General features: G+C 46.8%; 1 protein-coding gene across 1 annotated transcript in view; it reads left to right on the forward strand.

The window, feature by feature from the left end:
* PIGU (phosphatidylinositol glycan anchor biosynthesis class U) overlaps window positions 1–23,172 on the forward strand; it is a 43,794-nt gene extending 20,622 nt beyond the window's left edge. Inside the window, exons 8-12 of the mRNA XM_065414735.1 lie at window positions 873–1,027; window positions 2,234–2,377; window positions 7,532–7,656; window positions 10,989–11,131; window positions 23,059–23,172. Coding sequence (XP_065270807.1) covers window positions 873–1,027; window positions 2,234–2,377; window positions 7,532–7,656; window positions 10,989–11,131; window positions 23,059–23,172 — 681 coding nt within the window. The remainder of the gene's footprint in view (window positions 1–872; window positions 1,028–2,233; window positions 2,378–7,531; window positions 7,657–10,988; window positions 11,132–23,058) is intronic.
* The last annotated feature ends 1,696 nt before the right edge of the window (window positions 23,173–24,868 follow it).

Genomic DNA, 24,868 nt, shown 5'->3' on the forward strand with positions numbered 1-24,868 from the left:
GAGGTGTTTATAATGTTCAAGACTGCGTTCTGGAGCACAACGGGATCCATGCTTGATGCAGAATGGAGTCTGCAGAGTTCACTCAGGAAAAAAGGCGCGAAATGGTTGTCTGCCGTTGCTTTCAGGGAGGGAGGGGGAGGCTGTACCCAGAACTACCTGCGACAATGTTTTTTGCCCCATCATGCACTGGGGTCTCAACCCAGAATTCCAAGGGGGGTGGAGACTGCGGGAACTATGGGATAGCTATGTAAAAGCTACCCACAATGCAACGCTCTGGAAATCGATGCTACTATGGTAGCTTGGACGCACACCACCGAATTAATGGTGCCTAGTGTGGCCGAATACATTCGAATTTATAAAATCGGTTTCCTAAATTCGAATTATATAAATTCGAATTAATCCTGTAGTGTAGACATACCCTCAGTCAGTATTGCCTCTCAGGACCCTGGCAAGACATGTAAAGTACAAATGTGGGTGCCAAATGGCAATGCAGCTTCACTGATTTAGAGCTGCTGAATTCTGGTGGAGCTTCTGTCAGAGGTGGCCCAGATTTCCAAACCTGGCGTGTTTGCTTGGCTGCACAGTTACCAACATTCTGCACATACATCAGGGAATCACACACACACACACACGGCCCGTTAGGGTTACTTGAATGTGAAATTACCTGACTTTTCAGGCACAGTTCTGAAAGTATTGGGCAGAGTGTGTGATTTGATTGGCCAAGGCAGAGCACATTGGAGCAGAGTGTGCTGAATGCTGCTACTCCCATTGTAGCAGGGCCAGTGTTTGCTGCTTTCTGGCAGCAGGGCAGGTCTTGTTAATAGAAGGCCACAGGATGTCCTCTTATTTCCTTGTTTGTGTTTTGTTTCCAGCGTCAGTTCATACCAGTGAAACTGAAAAGCAAAGGCTTCTGGTTGTACGCCACGCAATATGCAGCACTGTATCTCTGTAGCTTGGTGGTAATTGTCTGCCTCTCATTCTTCCTCCTCAACTCCTGGGACTTTATTCCATCTGTGTATGGTTTCATGTAAGTAGTTGTAATTTGTTTTCTGGGAATGTCCATACTGTGATAGGCATTATCCACGCATATGGGAGACCCATTCCCTGTCCCAAAGAGCTTTCAGTCTCAGGAAAAATTTACCAGCAATTCAGGGGAAACAAACACACTAATAACAAAAATATATAACCCAAGTTCCATTAAACCATGACAGCAAGAATTAGAGCAGTAGTACTCAACCAGGGGTATGTGTATCCCCGCGTGTACAGAGGTCTTCCACGGGGGGACATCAACTCATCTAGATATTTGCTTAGTTTTACAACAGGCTACATAAAAAGCACTAGTGAAGTCAGTACAAACTAAAATTTCATACAATGACTTGTTTATACTGCTCTATGTACAGTACACTGAAATATAAGTACAATATTTATATTCCAATTGATTTATTTTATAATTATATGGTAAAAATGAGAACGTGAGCAATTGTTCAGTAACAGTGTGCTGTGATACTTTTGTATTTTGATGTCTGATTTTGTAAGCAAGTAGTTTTTAAGTGAGGTAAAACTTGGGGTACACAAGACAAATCAGACTCCTGCAAGGGGTACAGTAGTCTGGAAAGGTTGAGAGCCACTGATCTAGAGAAGACGAACTAGGTAGGGAGAAGATACTGGAGTTTCTTCAGTCTCCCTATAATTAACTAGAAGTGGATCTGTTTCTTGGCATGTGCTTTGGATTAGCCAAACTGACCGCAGTGGGTGTCACTGATGATGGACTCCACAGGAGTAAAGCTGCATGTGTGTTTAACTGTATAAAATGGCCTTAAAGTGACATTAAGGAAAAAGTTAGGTGCTGCTTGAGAAAATAGTGATCAGGATGTTTAAATATCTTGGGGATTATAGGTGTTCAATAAGTGGATGCAGCCTTTTCTTGTCCACTCTGCCCCGGTTTCATGTGTCACCTTCAGTTTTGTACTGCTGCGATGAACTCTCTGACTAGTTAAATATGTAACTAGTGCTGACAGCTAGAAGCACTGACACCAACTATGGAGGGTGATTTCCCTCCCTGAGTTTTCTCCCCTTTGGTTTCCTCACAATGCATTCTAAGCCATAGCCTCCCTTTCCCCTCCCCCACCTCTCCTTCCAGTAGCACACAATGATTCAATAATTTCATAGAAGCAAGTAAGTCAAATACCAACTGCTTTAAAATGTTACCTTGATTTTTCTCTTTAAATTTCAGCCTTTCCGTTCCAGATCTGACTCCCAACATTGGCCTCTTCTGGTACTTCTTTGCTGAGATGTTTGACCACTTCAGTCTGTTCTTCGTGTGTGTATTTCAGATCAATGTCTTCTTCTACACCATTCCCTTAGCAGTAAAGCTAAAGTAAGTGGGTTTATTTGCTATCCCTTTTGTCTCTGTGATCTGCCAGCCTAAGGAGTTGCTACTATTCTGTCTCTGTTGGCAGGAGTGGGAATGATAGAGACTTTCTCTTCTTGATATACTTCCTACACCAAAAATGATTTCAGCCCACAAAGCCCACTGTCATGTTACTGTCCAGTAGAAACCCATGCAGGTCAGTGTCAGACATCTGGAGCTGTGAAATGAAAAAGAGCAGAATTAGGTTTTTATCAACTCTTTCCTTCTCACTTCCTAAAGTGACAGTGTTCTTCTCTCAAGGAGGGAAGGGTGTTAAGCCTTTGGTGTACTGAAAATGTACCTCATATCCTTTAAGAACCCTGCATGTTAGTGCATTTTTTACTTGTTCCCTAGAATAGTGGGATGCAGCTTTTTTTATAGAGAAGCACGTTGCTTCATGTAACACTGGGATGTACAAGATACCAGGATACCTCAAATATTCTGGGGAGGTAATACTGCAGGATGGTTAGAGCAAGGGACTGGTTGCCAGGACTTCATGGATTCTGTTCCTGGCTCTGAATCAGCTTTGTGGCCTGGAACAATTTTGCTATCTCGTCCTGTGCCTCAGTTTCCCCATCGATAAAATGGGGATAAAAATATACCACCTTCAAGGCAGAAGTTGTGTGAGGCTCAGTCCATTAATGTTTGTAAAGTGCTTTCATGAAATGCTCTGTGCAAGGACAAAATCATCTTAATATCTGGTTTTCCAAGGAAGGAGCTGCCCTCATTGCCTGTGTCAAGGCTTGGGACTCTTGCTGCTCCTGTATGGGGAATCGTGGGAGCTCCCACACTTCTCCCCTCCTAGCATGCATCGTCCTCTTCTGCTATGGAGCTGTGAAGATTGTTTCATTGCAGATTGCCTTAGAAGTGCAGGCAGTTTTCTGAGATAATAGCTGATATGCGTTCCCCGCTCTGTTGGAGCCAGGCCATTCTCTCTCTGTCTGTCAGTCTGGAAGGCTAAGAATAGTGTGTGGTCATGGGTGGTGACAGGCAAACACAAGTGTGTCCTGAGAATTCAGTGTAAGGAAACATCTTCATATCTCTTGGCTGTAAGCCATTAGCATCACTATGGGGCCACAGGTGCTGGAGCCAGGGGGTGGGAGGGAGTGCCGATGCCCCTCCACTTTTGAGAACTTAAGCTTGGCAGGGGCACAACAAGGGGGGACCCTTCACTTGGCCCTGGATCAGAGCTGGGTGGCATAATGGCAAAGTCCCTTCCTTGCTGGTATGACAGAGGGACAGCTGGGCCAAATTAGAGTGAGTGGCGTTGTGACCTGGCGCATAGGGTCACAACTCCAGTTGTTACCCCCATTTTTGCAGTCCTTTCAGCACCTCTATGCGGGGCTTCCCAGGACCAGCATTTCCCAAGAGGCTGCTGAGGTGAACCAGACCACTCCAGGATATTTCACAGCATCCTCTCTCCTTCTTCACCAGTACCCAGAATAGCTGTGGTGGGCCCATTCTTACTCACAGTTGTCTGGGAATGAACTGGCTGCTGTCTGTGCTTCAGGAGTCCTCTCTCCTTAAGAACATGTCAGTCCAGTTTCAGCCTCGCTTTTTAAATGTAGTATAAACAGCTCTAAAGACCAAAAAAGAGAGTTCTCATTGTGCCTGAAGCATGCAAGGTTGCCCAGTGCCGTAGTCTGAAAGTCAAATATGAAGGTCATTCTGGTACATTCAGTGTCTCTTCTTTATTTTAATTTTTCTTCAGTACTGCAAAGCCAGTTCATTTGTATTAAAAATAGGGCTGTCAAGCGATTAAAAAAATAATTGTGATTAATCATGCGATTAAAAATTAATCATGCAATTAATCGCACTGTTAAACAATAATAGAATACCATTTATTTAAATATTTTTGGATGTTTTCTACATTTTCAAATATATTGATTTCAATTACAACACAGAATACAAAGTGTACAGTGCTCACTTTATATTTATTTTTAATTACAAGTATTTGCACTGTAAAAAAACAAAAGAAATAGTATTTTTCAGTTCTCCTAATACAAGTACTGTAGTGCAATCTCTTTATCATGAAGTTGAACTTACAAATGTAGAATTATGTACAAAAGAAACTAAATTAAAAAATAAAGCCATCTAAAATTTTAGATCCTGCAAGTCCACTCAGTCCTACTTCTTGTTCAGCCAATCACTCAGATAAACAAGATTGCTTACATTTGCAGGAGATAATGCTGCCCACTTGTTTACAATGTCACCTGAAAGTGAGAACAGGCGTTCTCATGGCACTGTTGTAGCCAGGGCCGGCTCTGGCTTTTTTGCCGCTTTTTTTGGGGAGGGCGCCGGGGGGGGAGGGCGGCCGGAGCCCTGGGAGGAGGGCGGCGAGCCCCGGCGGGGGCTCCGCTCTCCCCCCAGCAGCCGGGGGGAGGGCGCCGGGCGGGAGGGCGGCCGAAGCCCTGGGAGGAGGGCGGCGAGCCCCGGCCGGGGCTCCACTCTCCCCCCGGCGGCCAGAGCGCAGGGGGCAGGGCGGCGAGAGGGCGGCGAGCCCCGGCCGGGGCTCCGCTCTCCCCCCGGCGGCCAGAGCGCAGGGGGCAGGGCAGCGAGAGGGCGGCGAGCCCCGGCCGGGGCTCCGCTCTCCCCCCGGCGGCCAGAGCGCAGGGGGCAGGGCGGCGAGAGGGCGGCAAGCCCCGGCTGGGGCTCGCCGCTCTCCCCCCGGCGGCCGGGGGGAGGGCGCCAGGGGGGAGGGCGGCCAGAGCGCCGGGGGGAGGGCGGCGAGCCCGGCCGTGGCCCCGCTCTCCCCGGCGGCCGGAGCGCCGCGCCGCCCCCCTCCAGGTGCCGCCCCAAGCACAAGCTTGGTGGGCTGGTGCCTGGAGCCGGCCCTGGTTGTAGCCGGCATTGTATGATATTTATGTGCCAGATGGACTAAAGATTCATATATCCCTTCCTGCTTCAACCACCATTCCAGGGGACATGTGTCCATGCTGATGACGGGTTTTGCTGGATAACAATCCAAAGCAGTGCGGACTGATGCATGTTCATTTTCATTATCTGAGTCAGATGCCACCAGCAGAAGGTTGATTTTCTTTTTTGGTGGTTCAGGTTCTGTAGTTTCCGCTCTTTTAAGACTTCTGAAAGCATGCTCCACACCTCGTCCCTCTCGGATTTTGGAAGGCTCTTCAGATTCTTAAACCTTGTGTCAAGTGCTGTAGCTATCTTTAGAAATCTCACATTGGTACCTTCTTTGCGTTTTGTCAAATCTGCAGTGAAAGTGTTCTTAAAATGAACAACGTGTGCTGGGTCATCATCCGAGACTACTTAACATGAAATATATGGCAGAATGCTGGTAAAACAGAACAGGGGACATACAATTCTCCCCCAAGGAGTTCAGTCACAAATTTAATTAACACATTATTTTTTTAACAAGCATCATCAGCATGGAAGCATGTCCTCTGGAATGGTGGCCGAAGCATGAAGGGGCATACGAATGTTTAGCATATCTGGCACGTAAATACCTTGAAATGCCAGCCACAAAAGTGCCATGCAAATGTCTGTTCTCACTTTGTGGTGACATAAATAAGACGAGGGCAGCATTATCTCCTGTAAATGTAAACAAACTTTTGTCTGAGCGATTGGCTGAACAAGAAGTAGGACTGAGTGGACTTGTAGGCTCTGAAGTTTTACGTTGTTTTGTTTTTGAGTGCAGTTACGAAACAAAAAAAAATCTACATTTTTAAGTTGCACTTTCACGACTAAGAGATTGAAAAATACTGTTTCATTTGTTTATCATTTTTACAGTGCAGATATTTGTATTCAAAAATAATATACACTGATTTCAATTACAACACAATACAGTATATATGAAAATGTAGAAAAACATGCAAAATATTTAATAAATTTCAATTGGTATACTGTTGTTTAACTGCGATTAAAACTGCGATTAATCTCGATTAATTTTTTTGAGTTAATCATGTGAATTAACTGCAGTTAATCGACAGCCCTAATTAAAAACAAACTGTGCTCCAGAGCCTGATGCTTTCTACACACTCTGTAGCCCTCTGTCTCGTGCTTGTAAGGGAGACAAGGTGAGTGAGGTAATATCTTTTATTGGAACAACTTCTGTTGGTGAGAGAGACAAGCTTTTGAACCACGCAGTGCTCTTCTTCAGGTCCGACACAGCTACAACTACTCATGCTTGTAAAACAGGCAGAAAGCTGCACTGTGGAGATTCTTGTAAATATGTCTCTTACACATGTACCAAATGCTTGCACTGTCATAAGTTCAATATATAGGTCATTATTTTGGCCTACAGGCCTTTGACTGTGACACATACTTTCATTCATGGAGGAAGAGGTCTATTTGTGGAACGTGATTTGTAAAATACCTATGCGTGTTATGCTGGTTTTGGAGTAGTTATGCAGGAAGCTGGATGAATATTTCTGATTGAGGCGCTGCTATATTCTTACCCTAATACCTATTGACCCATAGGTAGGGCTATGTGTCATACAGTAGTCAAAAACATGGACTTGGGAGTGGAGGGACAGCTGGAGGGGATGCTTGATCACAGCTGGCAGTTGAGATGGATCCTGCTGTGGATTGGACAGCAGGACACTCAAAGCCAGTTCTGTAAAGTAAAAGGTTCAGGAAAGATACTAAAGGGTTGTGATAAGAACTGTGCCATTCTGTTTGAGGGCAGCCCAGTAACTGTCTGGATTTCAGATGGGACTGTTATGACGACTTGGAATGTATACAGCTGCTGCTCTGATATGCCATAGGGTGAATCTGCCAGGCAGTGAGCTTCTCAAAACAGTCCTCATGGGGCAAAAGCATCTCAGAGTGAAGTAGCATTGGTTGCTCTTCCTACCACAACAACAGAAGGCAGCACTGGAAAGGCCTGGACACAACAGGATGATCGTGTGTATGTGCCCAAAGTATCCATGTGTAGGTACACGAATGCCCTGGGAATATTCCTCTCAAATTGGCTCAGTGCTTGCAGCCCAGCACACTGGGAGACTTGCTGGGCAAACAGAGCAAGAGCATGAAAGCTTGTAGGAGTCTGGCCACAGTATGTTCGTGTGTCCCTGCCGATCCTTGGCACCAGGTTCTAGAGACAAATGCTGCTCCTCCAGTACCTGTTATGTCCAGTCATTGCCTTTTTCCTTTCTCTAGGGAGCACCCCATCTTCTTCTTGTTCGTTCAGCTTGCCGTCATTTCTATCTTCAAGTCCTACCCAACTGTGGGAGACGTAGCGCTGTACATGGCCTTCCTTCCACTCTGGAGCCACCTTTACAGATGTAAGTTCTTTGTGTTTGATTCTTCCCTCCCCCCCCCCACAGTCCCTGGGGCACTCTCAGTCCAAACCTTTGTTTGTTGACATGGCTGAGATGAGGGGCTTAACTAAGGTCAGCTCTACACTATAGGCTTATATCGGTATAACTGCGTCGCTCAGGAGTACGCAAAATCCACAGTCCTGAGCAATGTAGTTGTACCAACCTAACCCCCAGGGTCAACAGTGTTATGTCAGCGGGAGAGCGTCTCCCATTGACATAGCTACTGCCTCTCGCGGAGGTGAATTAACTATGCCGATGGGAGAAGCTCTCCCATCAGAGTAGGAGAGTCTTCACTTAAGCGCTAATGCAGTGTTTTAAGAGTAGACCTGCCCCAAAACTCTTCACTGCAGGATGAAGCTAGGAAAACCAGATGTGGCCTGGGGCTGTGCAATACAACTGCATGTCACAGGGGGCACTGTCCCCCTTGGACTGTCCGCTGTCCGGAAGGAAACAAGTCTGATCAATACAAACCATGAAGTGTGTGGGGAGATTTTATGACTTTTGTGAGCAACTTTCCCTCCCTCCTTGCCCAGGTTGTTCTGAGGATTAAATGCTTGTGTGTAAAGCTCTTTGAGATCCTTTCATTAAGGATACTTCATGAGTGCAAAGTATTTATTATCATATCATTGATATAAAATACAGGCACCCTTTGAATTGGGTTGGGAGTGTCTCTAATCTCAGTTTATGACTCTGGTAATCTGAGCACCAACCCTACAGTTAATTCAGTCACTAGAACCCTCCATTCTAACACTGTTAGTTCTATGTTTTATACAGTGCCTGGAACATTGGTGTCCTGGTCCAGGATGAGGGCTCCTAGGTGCTACAATAATACAAATTATAATTCACAGTTGTCAGTTTGTTGTGTGTGAGATCACACACTCAGAATGTGTGCTGACTGGATCACCCCATTTAGCCAAGCCATTGCTTAGCCTCTCTTAGACCACAAAGACCCTTTCCAGCCCCTGAGCATTGGACTTGGTGTAATTGTCAGGTAGCTTGCAGCTCATTTTCACAGATTCGGATTCCATGATGTACCACCTCAGGGTGACTTTAAATGTCTGCTGAGATAATGTTGCAGCAGCTAATAGGCTTGGCAGTGTAACATTCCAGGAAGATTTGTGTTGCTTCCTGGAGTGAGTGGTTTGGGGTGGCTATAGCAGTCAGTACCAGCCAACCCTGCTTGGCTGTTCTTTGGATTGTGTCAATCCATTGCTAACCCAAACATGACCTCAATTTCCTTAATAAGCAATTTCAGCCTTAAGACAAAGGAGCCTAGTTAGGCCTGGAAATGTGAAACCTGCCATCTTTGTTTCCCTTTGGCTTTTGTAATCCAAAACTAGGGGGGTTGGTTCACAAGACTCACATCCTGGCCTCTCTGCTCCAGTTATTTCTATGAAGCTTTTGAAATCATTACAAATTATATGTTCTTTGAAAATCCAAGCTAATCCTGAGCCCTCAAAAGGGAACAAGAGGAAGAACGAAGGGGATTGAATGATTGTCATGTAGTCAGGGCTTCATTGAAGTGACCCATGGCTGGTTCTCTGTGGCAGCACTAGCTACTAGCAGGTGGGGCTTTTTACCTGCTTTGGGGACAGCTGCTCCTCCAGTCTTGGAATTACTATAGCAGAGGATAAAACAGCCTTGATAATATAGCCCAGTAACTCCATCAGTTAGACTTGATCCCTTAGGCAGCCAGGTCTGACAGACCGAGGCAGCACGTTTCCAAAACACCTTGGTTTACCATGGGTGCGCAGGGCGCTCCAGGTACGCACAGCCAAGGGACCATGGCTACCCGAGAAAGACAATCCTCTTTCAGTACCTCATTGGAGGTTTTTTAAGAACAGGTTAGACAAACACCGGTCAGGAATGGTCCAGTTCAGGGGTCGGCAACCTTTCAGAAGTGGTGTGCCATGTCTTCATTTATTCGCTGTAATTTAAGGTTTCGCGTGCCAGTAATACATTTTACATTTACAGGGGCCGGCGGATGGAACCCCAGACTGGCAGCGGACTGAGCGGGGCCAGCACCTGGGACCCCAGGCCTGCAGTGGGCTGAGCGGCTCAGCCCGCTGGCAGTCTGGGGTTCCGTCTCCCGGCCCCTGCCAGCTGGGGTCCCGGCTGCCGGCCCGGGGTTCCGTCCATCCAGGCCAGCAGCAGGCTGAGCGGGGCCGGCGGCCGGGACCCCAGGCCGGCAGCAGTGTGCCACAGTAAATCAGCTCGCGTGCCGCCTTTGGCACACGTGCCATAGGTTGCCGACCCCTGGTCTAGTTATTACGTAGTCCTGCCTTAAGTGCGGGGGGTGGATTACATGGCCTGTTGAGGTCCTTTCCAGTCCTACGCTTCTATGATTCTATTATCCTGCAATGTCCTATTATAGTTATGAAATAGGGAATTAATATATTAAAGGGAGAATGGTCTGCATCCTTTATGACAACATTGACAGCCAATTGGAAAGCTCCCCTGCGTTCCAGGCTAATCCAAAGTGATTTGGGTACCTTCAATAATTGATCACTCCAGCTCTCCTGTAGGCAAGCAGAGCAACCTGATTTGATGCTGAGGTGAGGTGCAATATCCCTCTCAGAGAATGAGCTTTAATGGCTCTTGAATAACCCAGAGACACTGCCCCCTGCTGCTGTTGTGAGGTCTCCTGCTTTTGCTGTTATCAAAGCAGCACTTCCTGGAAACCAGGAGCCGCAAAATGGGAGATCCAATTAAAAATTAAACAGACAAAATTCTTTTCTTTTAAAGAAAAATCCCAGTTGTTTTATTATAGAATGTAATAGCGGGATTAATATAGCAAATATTTATCATTATGAAAGGTTGTGCTCAGGGCCGACGCTTCTACTAGGCGACCCTAGGCGGTCGCCTAGGGCGGCAGGATGTGGGGGGCGGCATTTCGGCGGCGATTCCTCTGGGTGGGAAGAAAAGCGGCCGCGGAAACGCCGCCAAGAATCAGGGCCGCCCAGAGGGGTTTCTTCCGCTCCGGGTCTTCAGCGGAAATTCAGCGGCGGGTCATTCACTCGCTCCGGGACCCGCCGCCGAAGTGCCCCGAAGACCCGGAGCGGAAGGACCCCCGCCGCTGAGAACGCAGCTTCAGAGGAGGAGTGCTGCCACCTAGGGCAGCAAAAACCCTGGCACCACTCCTGGTTGTGCTGGTGGAGAGAACCACCCTTTAATTAGTGCCTCCAAGCTGCTGGGTGGCGCTATAGACATGCTAAGCACCATCCTCAGGTGACATAGGTCAGCTGCTTGTTAGTATCTCAACTACACTGTTATAATATCTTTGTTTTTTCTTACAGTCCTTCGGAACATCTTTATTCTCTCCTGTGTGCTCATTGCCTGTTCCCTGCTGTTCCCAGTGCTCTGGCATCTCTGGATTTACGCAGGAAGCGCCAATTCCAATTTTTATTATGCCATCACTTTGACGTTCAATGTAGGGCAGGTTAGTAAAATGAGGCAATTGGCAACACTTATGCAGCACAGCTGGGTGCCTGGTAACATGACTGTCAAAGAAGCAATATCTGGGTCTGCTACAGCAGCAGATCTCAAGTAGAGGTCCGGGGCTCCCTGGGGGGCCACGAGCAAGTTTCATGGGATCCTCCACAATAAACCGAAAGCCGGGCCAGCGTTAGACTCACTGGGGCTTGGGGCAGAAAGCCGAAGCCCAAGCTGTGGGCAGGCTGAAGCCAAAGCCCAAGCAAGTTCGCTTTGCTGGCCATCCTGTGGTGTGGGGCCCCACAGGCAGTTGCTCTGCTTGCTACCCCCTAATGCCAGCCCTGGCTTTTAGTCTACTGGATATGCATAAAAACAGTTGTTGTGACACAGGTGGGCCGTGGAGACTTTTATAGCATGTTCAGGGGGTGAGGGGGCTCAGTAAGAAAAGGTTGAGAACCCCGGTGTTACAGAATATGGTCCATTTTGTGCATCCTGCACTGATTGTAGCAAGCGTCCTGGCTCTCTTGTCAAGCTGAGATCTGCGCTGCCAAGAGCTTAGTCACGAGGTTCTAACACATTAATAAGAAGCAGAACTACTCTGTCTGATTACTTGAACCATATCTTAATGTTCTGTCCAGTTTATGCTGCAAAAAATACAGCCTGTAGCTTGGAAATAAAGGAAGGATCCCAGGTGTCTGGTTTGGAAGCTGGCAGATTTGTAAAACAGCAGTAAAAGCTTGTATTTAAGTTAACGTCCTACAAAGGAAAGTTAATACCCAAAAGTATCCAGATAATCTTCTTTCCTCCTCTTGAGCTCAAGTCCTGCAAGGTGCTGGTCATCCCCAGCTCCCGTTGACGTCACTGAGACTGAACGTGCTCAGCACCTCGTGGGATTGAGACCCTTGTCCACAATTTCTGCAACTTGCTAATTTCTTTTTCCTCTTTGTAAACTAGTATTTACTGGCAATAGACAGATCCCCAAACTCCATCCACACTTCTCCCATTTACAGTTTGTGTGCAGAAAACTTAAAGGAGTAACTAAGCCACTCCATATTGCTGATCTTCACTGAGCCTTGCGTCAATTTCTTTGTTCGCCCTTTGAAGAAACTGAATATTCTTTTCATGTTAAAAATGAGACCACCTCTGTCCCTTTGGCACTCTGGGGGGGGGGGTGCTTCACCTTGTACTAGACAGGCAAGCTTACTGAGAGGCCAGAAATGAGCCATTTGTGCAGTTAAAACACAGATTTATAAAGGGTGAAAGTTCTGAAATGTGAAAGCAAACAGTGGTAAGAGTGGGAGAGATGGCTATAAAGATACTGATCAAAATAGTATAATCAGTGGGTCGTAGGAGAAATCAGGGACAGATGGTGGTTCTTTAGCTCTCTAAATATGCACCTAGCTAATGTGTGAGGGGAGCAGTAAAACTGCAATTTCATGTAGCTTTGTAATTGGAAAGAAAATGCACAGAGGGTTGTGTTCTCAGTCTTACTGGATCACTTCAGACTTCCACAGTTTTTTGTGCAATTTCTGTGCTCAGAAGTTTTGTCTGTCTGTTCTCCCAAACACCTTTCTGATTTCAGTGTCAGAAACAACCAACCCCTAGTGCAGTAAGCAGTTTCACCTCTTGTGCAGAGAAGTAAGTGTGCAAGGAAGGGCTGTCCAAATCAGCAGAGATGATTGGTCTGGAGAGAGGACCACAAGGTTGAAAATCATGAATTCCTGAATTTTGTTCCCAATTCTTCCTCTGACAGTAACTTTAGGCAAGTCATTTCCTTTCTCTCTGCCTCAGTTTCCCCCTCTGTAAAATGGGAATAATACTTGTCTGTCTCACAGGAGTGTTGCGGGGACTGACTTAAATTAACAGTTAGAAAGCACTTTGTGATCCTAGATGAAAGTTGTTGTGGACATACAGAGCAGGAGTGTTTGCCTGCTAGCTGAAAGGGTCATCAGATTTAAGACAGGAATCAGTGGCCCACATTGACTAATTTATTTTTCTTTCTGGTGGTCTGGGGAGACATAACAGAAGGGTTGGCAGGCCTCCTTCTTATGCTCCCACTAGTGCTTCTGTCCAAAAACAAGCCCAAACACAGGAGTGTGGCCTCAGTCAGCACCAGTGTCCGCCTGCTGCTGCTGCTAGATGTGTGTAGCACTTAGTGATGCTAAGGATGGTGATTTAATCATGCTGATGTTATAATGATCCCAACTGAGACTGCACACGTTAACTTGCCCACCATCCCTACTGCTGAAGTGTAGCCTACAGGTCCAGTGGGACCTCCAATGAAGCAATAGTAGGCAGCAATCTTCTCACATCCTATGAGATTCTGCTTGTCTGTAACACAGCACCGTGAGGGAAATTACCCATCCCTTCTAGCGATAGGGACGGGTTTAGTTTGTGGAAAGACCCGTATTTCTGCTGGAGTCAGGGAGTTGGATTGCCTCAACAATGTTCACAATACGTGACGTAGCAAGTTAGAGCATTAGTGAGTCATCACTTCTAATAAAAGCAAGATGTTCCCTTTGCCCTTCAGGTCACAAACAGATGATAGAGTGGTTCTGTAGCTGTCACTAAACTCTCAGAGCTGCCATAGGAGTGCTGTAGGCACTCCTACTGGGTGCCTCCCTTCCCCCCCCCCCAGATGTTTGGGGGGAGGGATAGCTCAGTGGTTTGAGCATTGGCCTGCTAAACCCAGGGTTGTGAGTTCAATCCTCAAGGGGGCCATTTAGGGAACTGGGGTAAAAATCTGTCTGGGGATTGGTCCTGCTTTGAGCAGGGGGTTGGACTAGATGACCTCCTGAGGTCCCTTCCAACCCTGATATTCTATGATTCTATGTCGAGTGGATCCCTGTAGTCTCCCCGTTTGTCTTGGCCTACCTTATCCCCCAATCTCCCATGTGCTGGGATGCAGGGACCCTCTGTGGTGCTGTGCTTAGTGGAAGGTAGAATGTGTGGAACCCTGTACATGAACTCCCAGAACCCTGAACCTCCATGCAGACAGGGCCACATCAGTTCCATTGCACCCTGGCCCTAAGCCAGAGGTGGGCAAACTACGGCCCACGGACCACATCTGGCCCGCGGGACCCTCCTGGCCAGCCCCTGAGCCCCTGGCCCCTCCCCTGCAGTTCCCCCTCCCCCGCAGACTCAGCTCGTTCCGCTGCCAGCGCAATGCTCTGGGGTGGGTGTCTCTCCGGCTGTCCTGTTGAAGCTGTTCCACTTCGTATAAAATTCTTGAATGGCTAATGTGCCAGACGGGGAGAGAGAGAGAATGACCTTGTATCCTGGTAGTTAGGGTACTCACCTAGAGGGAGACCCTCTCCCATCCCAGGTGAGTGCCAATCCTACCGGGCTATTGGGCATGACATCACCATCTAGGCCTTCATTTCCTTTTCCTTTGTAAAAACAAAGTTTAAAATACCCAAAACGTTTTGTCTGATCCAAAATGGAATTTTTCTGACTTTTTCAATTCATTGAAAAGTATTAAAAAATTTGGTTTGAGTTTGACCCTATTCCTGGAATTGACAGCGAACTGAAAAATCAGTTACTCACACAGCTTTTCTTGTCAGACCTGCTTTAAAAGGAAGGGAGGGTAGCACCAAAGCAGTCTTGTCTGTGACCTCAGCATTCCTGTTGGCGTTGCAAGGACTCCCTTCCTGTCTTGACTTTCAGGTTCTCCCAGTTGCAGTTTCAAAACTGGCGCATCCCTGGGCATTAATCATTCTGGCCTTCAGTGCTGCCCTGCAGATAGTATGTTGCAGTCATCAGAGGGCTGTTAATGACTGGCCAAGCTGCATTCTGGCCAGCCATCATCTTAAAGTTCCAAAACACAAACACACAATACCCATTACAGCTTTAAACAGAAATAATTACTGTCCTGAAATGGGCAGTCCATTGGAAATCTCTCTTTTTATTTATTTTGGGGAGGGTGCTGTGTCTGCAAGGTATCTAGAATTATTTTGCTATTAGATTCAAGAAAACAAATTGGAATCCGTTTTTCTGGCTGGCACCTTCAGTTTGATCAAGTGACCTGTGTAGGGTCATGCAGCAGACGATACTACTTTGTGCTGTGATGTTGTTAGAAGGTCAGGCCAGTTCTGTGCTTGAATAGGAGACCTCCAAGGGATGCCTAGATGCTGCAGGTAGTGATGCTGGAGATGTGGGCCATGGCGACACTGCTTCTTTCTGAGTGAGTGCAGAACCAATACAGCAGCATGGTGCTAGGCTGTTGCAGGTGCTGTCGAGGTCCTGACCACTTGTGATCATTAAAGTTCCCATGGAAATCTTTGTACAGGGAACAGTTGTAAAAGTGATTTGGCCACATTCCAGCATGGGTAATTATGTTCTGCTTTCTTTAATTCCCTTGCAGCTTCAGCAAGACAAAGAATTCTTCTTCACTTGCTAACCGGTTGTATAGCTTTGCTGCATGTTGTTAAACAGCTTCCTTGTTTCACCCTGCATCTTATCACCACTTCGCTAGTGGACGGAGTTATCCCTGTGTATATAGTCTCCATCTCTATTTCAGTTTGCAGCATGCCTGGGGAGCCAACAGGATGAAAAATACTGTGATAGTAATGCAAGAGCATGCATTGTCTGTGTGTGACCTTTGTTTGCTGAACTGCCAGAAACCCTTTTACCCCTCCAGCTTGTCGCTGTGTAAACCTTTCTTGAGATCCTTGTGCACAGATTTCCTAGCCAGCGGTACAGCAAGCTAGCAAACCTTGAATTCAAGGCAACGAATTACTTGCCCACTGATGTGGTCTGGGAGGAGCAGTGGTTTTCTGTCATTTAATAGTTATCTTGAGTTGTTTTCATATAGACTTAGAAATGCAGCTGGCCAGTTTGGAAACTTCCCCCTCCTCAGCAAGATGCATTACCAAGAATAACAGCAGTTACATAAAGAATAATACCCATGGTGATAATAAAGCTATAAATACTACGTGTCTGCATCCATTGAGGTCAATGACAAAAGGGCCATTATGAGACTTTTGTACAGGCCTTATGAGACTTAAGTACAATTTCAAAAGCACCTAAGTTACTTAAGAGCCAGAGTCTCAGAGAAAATCAACAGGACTTGGGCGCTTTTGAAAATGTTTTCCTTAGTCATCTCATCACCCAGGAAGTATGTGTTTGTCATATGAGAACCATCTATCTTACAAAGTTATTTCATTAACAAAGAAGGATCTTCCGTTTATATTGCATTAAACCCATTGATCAAATGCATTTTAACACAAAATAGAATACAAAGTAAATGTTTGTTTTGTGAAGATTCTTTCATCAGTATCCTAAAATGCTTTTCAGAGTGTAAATAACAAGTAAAGACTGAGAGAAATCAGATATATTAAGCAAGGAGAAAAGATCCATTTTCAGGTAGGTTATGGAAATGGAGGAGTTCTGAGTGATCTTAGAGTATGAGTGGATGAGACATTGAGGTACAGGACTCCAGGGGCTGCATAGGAGAAGGCTCTTGCGTCGACAGCGGCAAGATTGTGTACAGACAAGAATTGCACAACTTTCCTTTTGTTATGTTTGTATTTCTTTAACTATTCTTCGATCAGTTGTATTTCACTTTAAGGCATAAAATGCATTCAGGAGGGCTTAGACCACTTTAATCCAAACTCTGCAGATTGCTGGGAGATTTCATCAGTTTTGAGGAGAAGCCAGAAAAGATGACGGATTTTTTTTTTTTTTTTTTTTTTAATTTATATCAGGAGCAAGTTTTAGGCTAAAATCAGGGGTGGGGAAGATTGGAACTTTCCCCACAAGTAGCAGCCTCTCACACTCTGTCTAGTTGAAGGAACAGTGGTTGGTTGTTGTGTGTCTCAGTATCATACGGGCTCCTAAAATCTCTACTGGATTGTATTCATTTTCTAAAGGAAGAACGAGAGCAATCTCTAAGCAAAAACCCTAAGGCTAAAATCAAACAAAACATTGGAACCAGTTTAAAGCATTTGCTGTCCTGCTCAAGATACATTAGAAGTTGCCTGTTATCCGCGTTCACATCAAATCTGTTCCCCGGGGTGCTGTCCTGTTTTAACCTGTGGGCTTTTTGTGTAAGGTGGGCGCAGCAGTTTTTCCACAAGCTGCAGCGTATCAGCATTAAGTTTAAAGTGTGTGGGAAATAAACCACCTCTTTGTAAGATCCCATAACTCTCTGGCTGTTTAACAAGGAACCTGTCGCTGTAATGTCACAGGCTGACTTCTTTGGGAGCCTTCACAAAAAGGAGCTGCTGCTAGCGCTTTGGTTACTGTCCATGAGAGCAACATGTCACCGAGGGCCATAAAGGAAAGGAAAGAAAATAGGGATTCGCAAAGGGTTGTTTCTTGTGTCCTTGTTTTTGGCATGCGTGATGTCATCATTCACAATGGCAGGGAAGCCAGGGCATCTGCAGCTTGACTTGGCCAGAGCTGGTTATCTGAAGTGACTGGCCTTGCTTCTCAGAAAGGCGAAGGGCTGCGAGGAATGGCAAAGGAGCACAAGGTTGGGATTCGGGAAGCCCTAAGATCTAGCCTTGGCTCTGTCGCAGGTGTTTTTAAGAATTTATGTGAGAGCAGCACCTAACAGCCCCAGTCAGGGCACTGTATGGTCACAGAGTACTGAGGAGTTACTGTAGCCAAATCGCTTCATCTCTTTGTGCCTTAGAGTCTTCATCTGTAGACTGTGGATAACAACGCTCACCCACCTCCCTTGAGAATGGTGAGGGCTGATATTCCGACAGTGCCTTGGCCATGGATAGGGCCATGGGTCTATTGCTGAGCGACTGGTCTTGGATTACTTTTACCATTATTTTGTGAACGTCAGTCTCCTCTTGGGCCTGCCTTTTCCAGGAAGAAGCCCTCCCCACTACTTGGGGTTGAGGGCTGCAGGGAGCTGGCCCACCCTGGGACTCTACCTGTTCTGTCCTCCTGTCAGGGCAGCAATATTGTTGTTTTCACCGTTACTCACATGCCAATCAATGCCAGATTGGAGCTATTGTTGCATGCAAAAAGCTGTATTAATGCAACACTGGGACTTAACTTTGATTTCTGTGCCTTTATAATCTGTGTTCCCTGCAGTAGTCGTAACTCAGACCCCTTCTGTGCATTAAAAAGGTTCCATTAAAATCAGCACTTCCCAAGAGATACCATACCATGCTGTCTAAGGTACCATGCTTACCTCCTGGTCTAAGTATGCTGCTGTGTGGTAACTGATTATCGACTTTCTAAAGATGGTCACGGTATAAAATTTGTCTTCTAGATAGTGGTGACTCCAGGGCTTTTCATAGAGTTGTGCTGTTCCTGTTCCTGTGGGAAGCATGACTGCATGTTCCATGAGGGGGTGAAATCTGAAGGGAGGCAGGTGAGAAGTGCCTGTGTGATAGGGGACTGTGCGATTAGCATGAAAGATTACCCACCCTGTGGCCACGTGCCCCCCCATCTGAGCTTTGCAGTGCCAGTCCCTCCTTGGGTCTGGCAGCCTTTTTGCTGTGCTGTCACACATGGGAGATTCAGCCCCAGAACAATCTGACCTTGAAATTAATGTGTGATCATCAGAGCACCCACTCATTTGTGTATTTATTTCAGCAGACAGCCTGGTTGGTGCACATTAAGATGCACTGTCATTAATAATAGTACCTAGCTCTGATGTAGCACTTTTCGTCAGTAGATCTCAAAGCAATTTACAAATGAGGTCAGCTTCATTATCCCTATTTTACAGATGGGGAAACTGAGGCACGGAGCAGTGAAATGACTTGCCCAAGGTCACCCAACTGCCCTTTGGCAGAGGCGGGAATAGATCCTAGGCCTCCTGAGTCCCAGTCCAGAGTTCTGGCCACTAGGCAACACTGCCTCCCTCACCAACTATTCTGCCAGACCTCTGGGGCTCCTTAGGATGCCAACAAAACTACACATACAACCTGTGGTGTAAACTAGTTACAACACAATTGTCCCCATTCTGTTTCACAGTGTAGACTGGCCCTTACAGTCAGTCTTCCCTGTCATTAATAGCAAGTGGATGCTGCAGGCAGATAGATGCACTCCCACATGGAGTGTCATGTTACACTTCCAAGGATAACTAAGAGGTAGAAATGCCATCCAGGGGCTCTCAGCTCTCTAGCATAGAGATGCTTTCTCATCGCACACATGATGCCGCTCTCAGAGTTGTTTGGCTGCAGCAGAGCTGTGTGTTCACAGGAGTGCTCATGCTTTTAACAGTTGGAAGATGTGAATATTTCAGTCACGGGCCAAAACAAGTCTTGCAGCAAATGGGTGCAGTTGTGAGTGATTTATGGACTAACCTAGTGGTTCAGGACAAGGCAGATTTATAGACAATATTTTACATTTCTGTGGTGCCTCTATATGAGGCTGTTGAAGTGTTTTCCAGATGTTAATGAGTTCAGCCTCACAATCTCATGGCTGAGGTAATTAACCTCATGTGGAGAATCTGGGGAACCCAGGGGCTGTGACTTGCCTAGGTTCTGAGTTCTAGTCCTGGCACTGCCACTGGCTTGGTGTGGGGTCTGGAGAAAGTCACTTAACTTCTCAGTTTCCCCAACTGTGAAATGGGACTGTTCTGAGGCTTCATTAATGTCTGCACAGCACCCTGCAAAAGAACAGTATCATGTAAGTGGTAGGCATTCCTGTCATCACTGAAATGACCCTGTGGGGAAAACCTGAGGTGGCTGTTACTGGCAGCTCTGGAGAGAGTGGGACCAGTTGTCGTGTGCATCTCTCTTTTACTAGTATATTGCAGTGTCTGACAGGTCACCCTTGTGGCCAGTACGACTGCAAACCCTTCCTGAGTCACTTTTCTTCCTTCCTCTGCCCAGGTATTTCTTAGCAAGATGCTAGGAGAGGGAAATGGCCTAAATTGAAACTCTTGTGGCTTCCCTGCTCAGGACTTTAACCAATTGAAAATCGTTAGCTCTCAAGGCTTAAACAAGTGGAGTTAGACAGAAACTCCCCCCCAGGAGACGTTGCAGAGCGAAGGGTATTATTTTGGATTTTACACTTTTTCTTCTGAAGCATCCAGCTTTGGTTATCATTAGAGATGGGATGCCACGTCAGACAGAGCATTAGCTTCTTCCAGTGCAGCAAGTCTGGGCCGTTGGGATTCCCTCCGAGATCTTTTTCAGCTTATTCAGACACCTTGTCCAGTTCTGGGAGAAAACTTCATCCAGTTCTCTGGGGTCCAAAAAACTCAGTTTGATTCCAGATTTCATCACTCAGGTGTCTTTATTTGGCATACAGCAAAGCTACTCTGAGTTGATCAGACTCAAGTGTAGTGAGTACATAAGAACGGCCATACTGCATCAGACCAATTGTCCATCTAGCCCAGTATCCTGTCTTCTGACAGTGGCCAATGCCAGGTGCTTCAGAGAGAATGAACAGAACAGGTAATCATCAAGCAGTCCATCCCCTGTCGCCCGTTCCCAGCTTCTGGCAACAGGGGCTAGGGACACCATCCCTGCCCATCCTGGCTAATAGCCATTGATGGACGTATCCATCAATGGTTACAGGGTGTACCACACGTCCAAAGTTACACAGAAATCCTTTCCCTTCATATACATTTACACATCTCATTGCATTTACAATATATTACATCACACACTTTTGGACTGGTGTGGTTACTTTGCAGGAACCAGTCCCTGTGCAGCATGCTCTGTCCATGCATGTCCACATTCAACCTACTCCTTACCTCATCTTTACGTTCCTAACTAATCTTGTCCATTGTTAGTAAATGGTTCCCTGGGTGTTCTCCTTCTTATCTTTGCTGGCTCAGACATAGTGTGTGTTTCAACTTAATGATCTGTTTACCTCCTTAATTGTGTCCTCCAAGAAATGAGGCCTCCTTCCAGGAGTTAATTACTCATGTCAGGCCAGGCCTCAGCTACATGGGGCTCCTAAAAGTTCCATATAGCTGGAGACGTTTGCAGTGACAATGGGTGGGAATTATTTCCCCATCTGTGCTAGAGAAAATAAATATTCCAGAAAGAAACCCCTTGGAAGGAGAAACCCCTTACTACACATAAGGTCCAGGCTTGCATCTTGGCATGTCCACGCATAAGCAAGGCTGCCAGTCTAAAGGGAAGATTAGTGGAAGCTTTGTGCTGGTGCACCTAATGAGTAGATTGCCTTCCTGGAATGTGTTGCAGCTATGGGGGAATCACCTGTTGTCAGCATCCTTCATGCAAGGTAACACTGATTTCCCCTGGAACCAGAGAACACTAACTACAGGTGTCTTTGCCATTGCCTTGCATGGGACTTAGAACCTCTTTCGCTTGAGGCTATTTACACCTCCTGTGTTGCTGTGCCACTAGTGAGAGCGGCATGTCCAAAGAAGATGTGCCAGAGCTTCTGCTTGAAGGAATCAGCCTTGACTGGGAACAGCATCCTCCTTTTCACAGCAAGCAGTTGTGTTGTTGCAGGGTTTTAGAGATGAGCTCCTTAAGCTGCAGATTTCTTCAGTAATAAAGAGTCAGGGTGGGGAAGGGGATGCAGAAAATGTAGGATCTGGAAGCAGAATTGTTTTCCAGAAAAAATTTTGACAGCCTTCCATGGAAGTGCTGATTCATCTTTGTGAAGTGAGCCCTGTGGGAGAGAGCGGGAGATCTGAGCCTTCTTTCACACCTCACTTCAGGCACTGCCTCCCAGCTCCTTCTCTCCCAGCCTTGCCTCAGTTCTCTGCTGCCTTGTGCTTTCCCCTTCCATCTCTGCCAGCCCCACTGACCACCCACACTTCCACAATCCCCTGCCCTTCCCACTCCATCAGACCCGCCCCGCCCTCCCATCTGCAGCCACATTACCTACTCCACCACCAAACTGTCTCCTGCTGACAGTGCAGCTCCCTTCCTACCTCTCCCACCCAGCCCATCACCCCATTCCCTTGGTCCAGTCAGCACCCAGAAGGACTGTCAGGTAAGATTCCATCTTGAATGAATTCACGGAGTAGCATAATGAATGCTCAGGAAGTGCTTTGCAGCTATGACACGCTGTTATTTGGTTGTTATAGTGATAGGTACCCCTGTACAGTGCTATAAAGGCCTCCAGCTCCAGAATGGGTCAGGGTCACTGGTGAATGTGACTGCTTTTGTTCCCAGGCGGACTGGATCCAAGTGCTGATGGGCAGATATGGGGACAATGGGATCAGTGGATGAATGGCAAGTAGGTACATAACAAATAGTGTTTTAAGAATGATCAAACTTTGGCACTCACTGAAAGCCAGTCCCTGTTGTGGGAGCTGCCCGGTTGGCAGTTACAGAAAACAAGCCCTTCCAAAATGTTGGAGTTTAGGCCTTCGCCCCGGAACTGTTCATTGAGTCAGCTCTTGAGATTTCACAAACAATGGTGCCTTGTACTGTACACTTGTACAGGACCCAGCACAATGGGGCCTCACTGCAAAATAGAGATTCATTTGGGAGGAAGGGTAGCCTAGTGGTTAGTGCCCAGGACTCCTGTGGTCTCTTTCCCACTCTGCCACTGACTTGCTGTAATAACCTGAGCAAGTCACTTAGGCCCAGATTTTGAAAGGTGTATAGGCATTGCTCCGCTCAGCATGCAACACCTAAATACCTTTAAAAAGCTGGACCTTAGTCTTCCTGCGATTTACCCATCAGTACAATGTGTATTGGTAGCACTGAAGTTCTAAAGCCTCTATCTCGTTTCCTTTTGTGTTAGACCCTGAGTGTTTGTGGCTTTTCTTCTAGTCCTTCCTAGGCTCTTGTCCTTTCTGAATAAAACAGTCACTCAGAAGTGATCAGACTTTAAACTAAAGACCATTAGAAGTGATCAGCATGGGGTTCTGAGATGGGCGAGGCCGGATTGGGTTGTGTTACTGCTCTCCTGAATGAGAGACGAGGCTGGGAGTGATATGGGAAAGAGAGCTTTGCATCAGTGGTCTGTAAAGCTAGCTAGTCTTTGGTCTGAAGTGTCACTTACACCCTGTACATTTCACTTCTGCAGATCCTGCTCATCTCTGATTATTTCTACGCCTTCCTCCGGCGAGAGTACTACCTCACTCACGGACTCTACTTGACAAGGAAAGACGGGACGGAGGCCATGCTGGTTCTGAAATAATCACCCTGCCCTGCACGACTTGGGGAATGGACTTCTATCTGAAGCTTGGGGTGGGTGGGGAGGGTTCCCTGAGAGTGGTCTGACTGGTGGGAAGTTACCTACTGCGGTGGAAGAAAGGGCTGAGGTTTGGATGGGAGTACCCTCATTGGCAGTGACGTTGAGGTCAAAGCCAAGATCATAAGAACTGGCCAAAAACTGCTGCTGCTAGGGCCACGTGGCCTCTGTCGAAGCACCTCCCTTCTTCCTTCGCTGTGCTTTCTGCTATGACACCAACCATCAGTTTCGGGCAGTCCAGCAGGGATCGGAGCAGGTAGCTGGGCTGACGTCAGGGCTGCATCTCAGGCCTAGAGAGTTAAGGCCATAAACCCTTTAATTTATTATCATCACTTGTGGGGAAAACCACTGGAGATGTGTGTTTCTCTTTCTGGAACTGACTGCCACTGGAAATCTCTTTGTAGACTGCTTTGGTTCCTCCTCCTTCATTGCTTTCCTCAGCGATGCTCCTGCTTGGCATGCAGCAAGCTCTGGGGACTTAACTGTGACTGACTCAGACACTTGTTCCTTCATTCTGTCGTTGCGTCTGGAAATCAGAGAGTTTCTTGCACAGTGGACAGCTCCTGCAATGAATAGATGATCCATTGGCTTTCCATAGCAAAGGGAAAGCGATAGCATGAACCATCTGGGAGGGATGTACAGGAAACTCACCAAACTGAAATACAAACCACCAGGAAGAGTGGGAAGGGAAGTGAGTGCATGGAGCGGGAGGGTTGGGGATAGTCTGGGGGTTTCCCTTTAAGGGAAAAGAGAGACTATCCCTTTGGAAGCTAGACAGCAGCATTGTGAGGTTTCAGGGGAAAGGACAAAATAATAGAAATAACATAGCATCACTTATTGAATCCGTGCGGAGCATGGCTGCATGTGGAATACAGAGTGTCAGCCCAGTGCTTCAGTTTCCTAGGAAGGTCCCTCCCATTCAGCCTACCCCCTCTTATTATTTGGGGCTTGTGTTTAGATCCTGGAGCTGCCCCACTCTGGGATTTTGGGAGACAGGCCAGGAGGGAGAATTCCTCTATCTAGAAATACAAATCCAAACTGGAAGGAGCCTTTTAGTACTTTGGGATGCCTGGGCTCCAAATGGGCTGCAGCCACTTAGCAAGAAGAGACATTTACCCAAAGTGTTATTCCCTCGCACCTAGAGCAGCATTAAAATGGGGCTACGCTCAGAAAAGTGACTATGCAAAAATGGCATCTTACTCCCCAGCTCTGGTCCCTGTGTGCCAGAGCCACACACTTCAGGGACTAAGATAAGTTTTGCTGCTGCTATTAACTCTTCAGACCTGACACAGCTCCAAGAAACCAAGCAGGATCCTAGCCAGGGTCCTTGGCACTGATGCTGGCAACACAAACCAGAGAGAACCCAGCTCAACTCTCAGATCCCAAGGGGGTGTGAAGGGCTGCTAATTCGAAACCCCCTTTCATCGTTTTACTTTTAAACCGAGCACGTTCAGCAGAGAATGATTGAGACACGGTCATACCCTTCCTTCCCCCGGCCACTTTTACAGAGTCACTCTGCTGGACGTGGTGCCCTTTCTCCTACGTTTTCTGTCTGGTTGAGCAGTTGTTCAAATGGCTTTTTGTAAGAAAACGATAAACTCTTGCCTTATTGCACTACTGTTGGCGCTTGGGCGGGTGGGTT

The sequence above is a fragment of the Emys orbicularis genome, chromosome 12 (genome assembly GCF_028017835.1).
Source record: "Emys orbicularis isolate rEmyOrb1 chromosome 12, rEmyOrb1.hap1, whole genome shotgun sequence".
Taxonomy (NCBI): Eukaryota; Metazoa; Chordata; order Testudines; family Emydidae; genus Emys; species Emys orbicularis.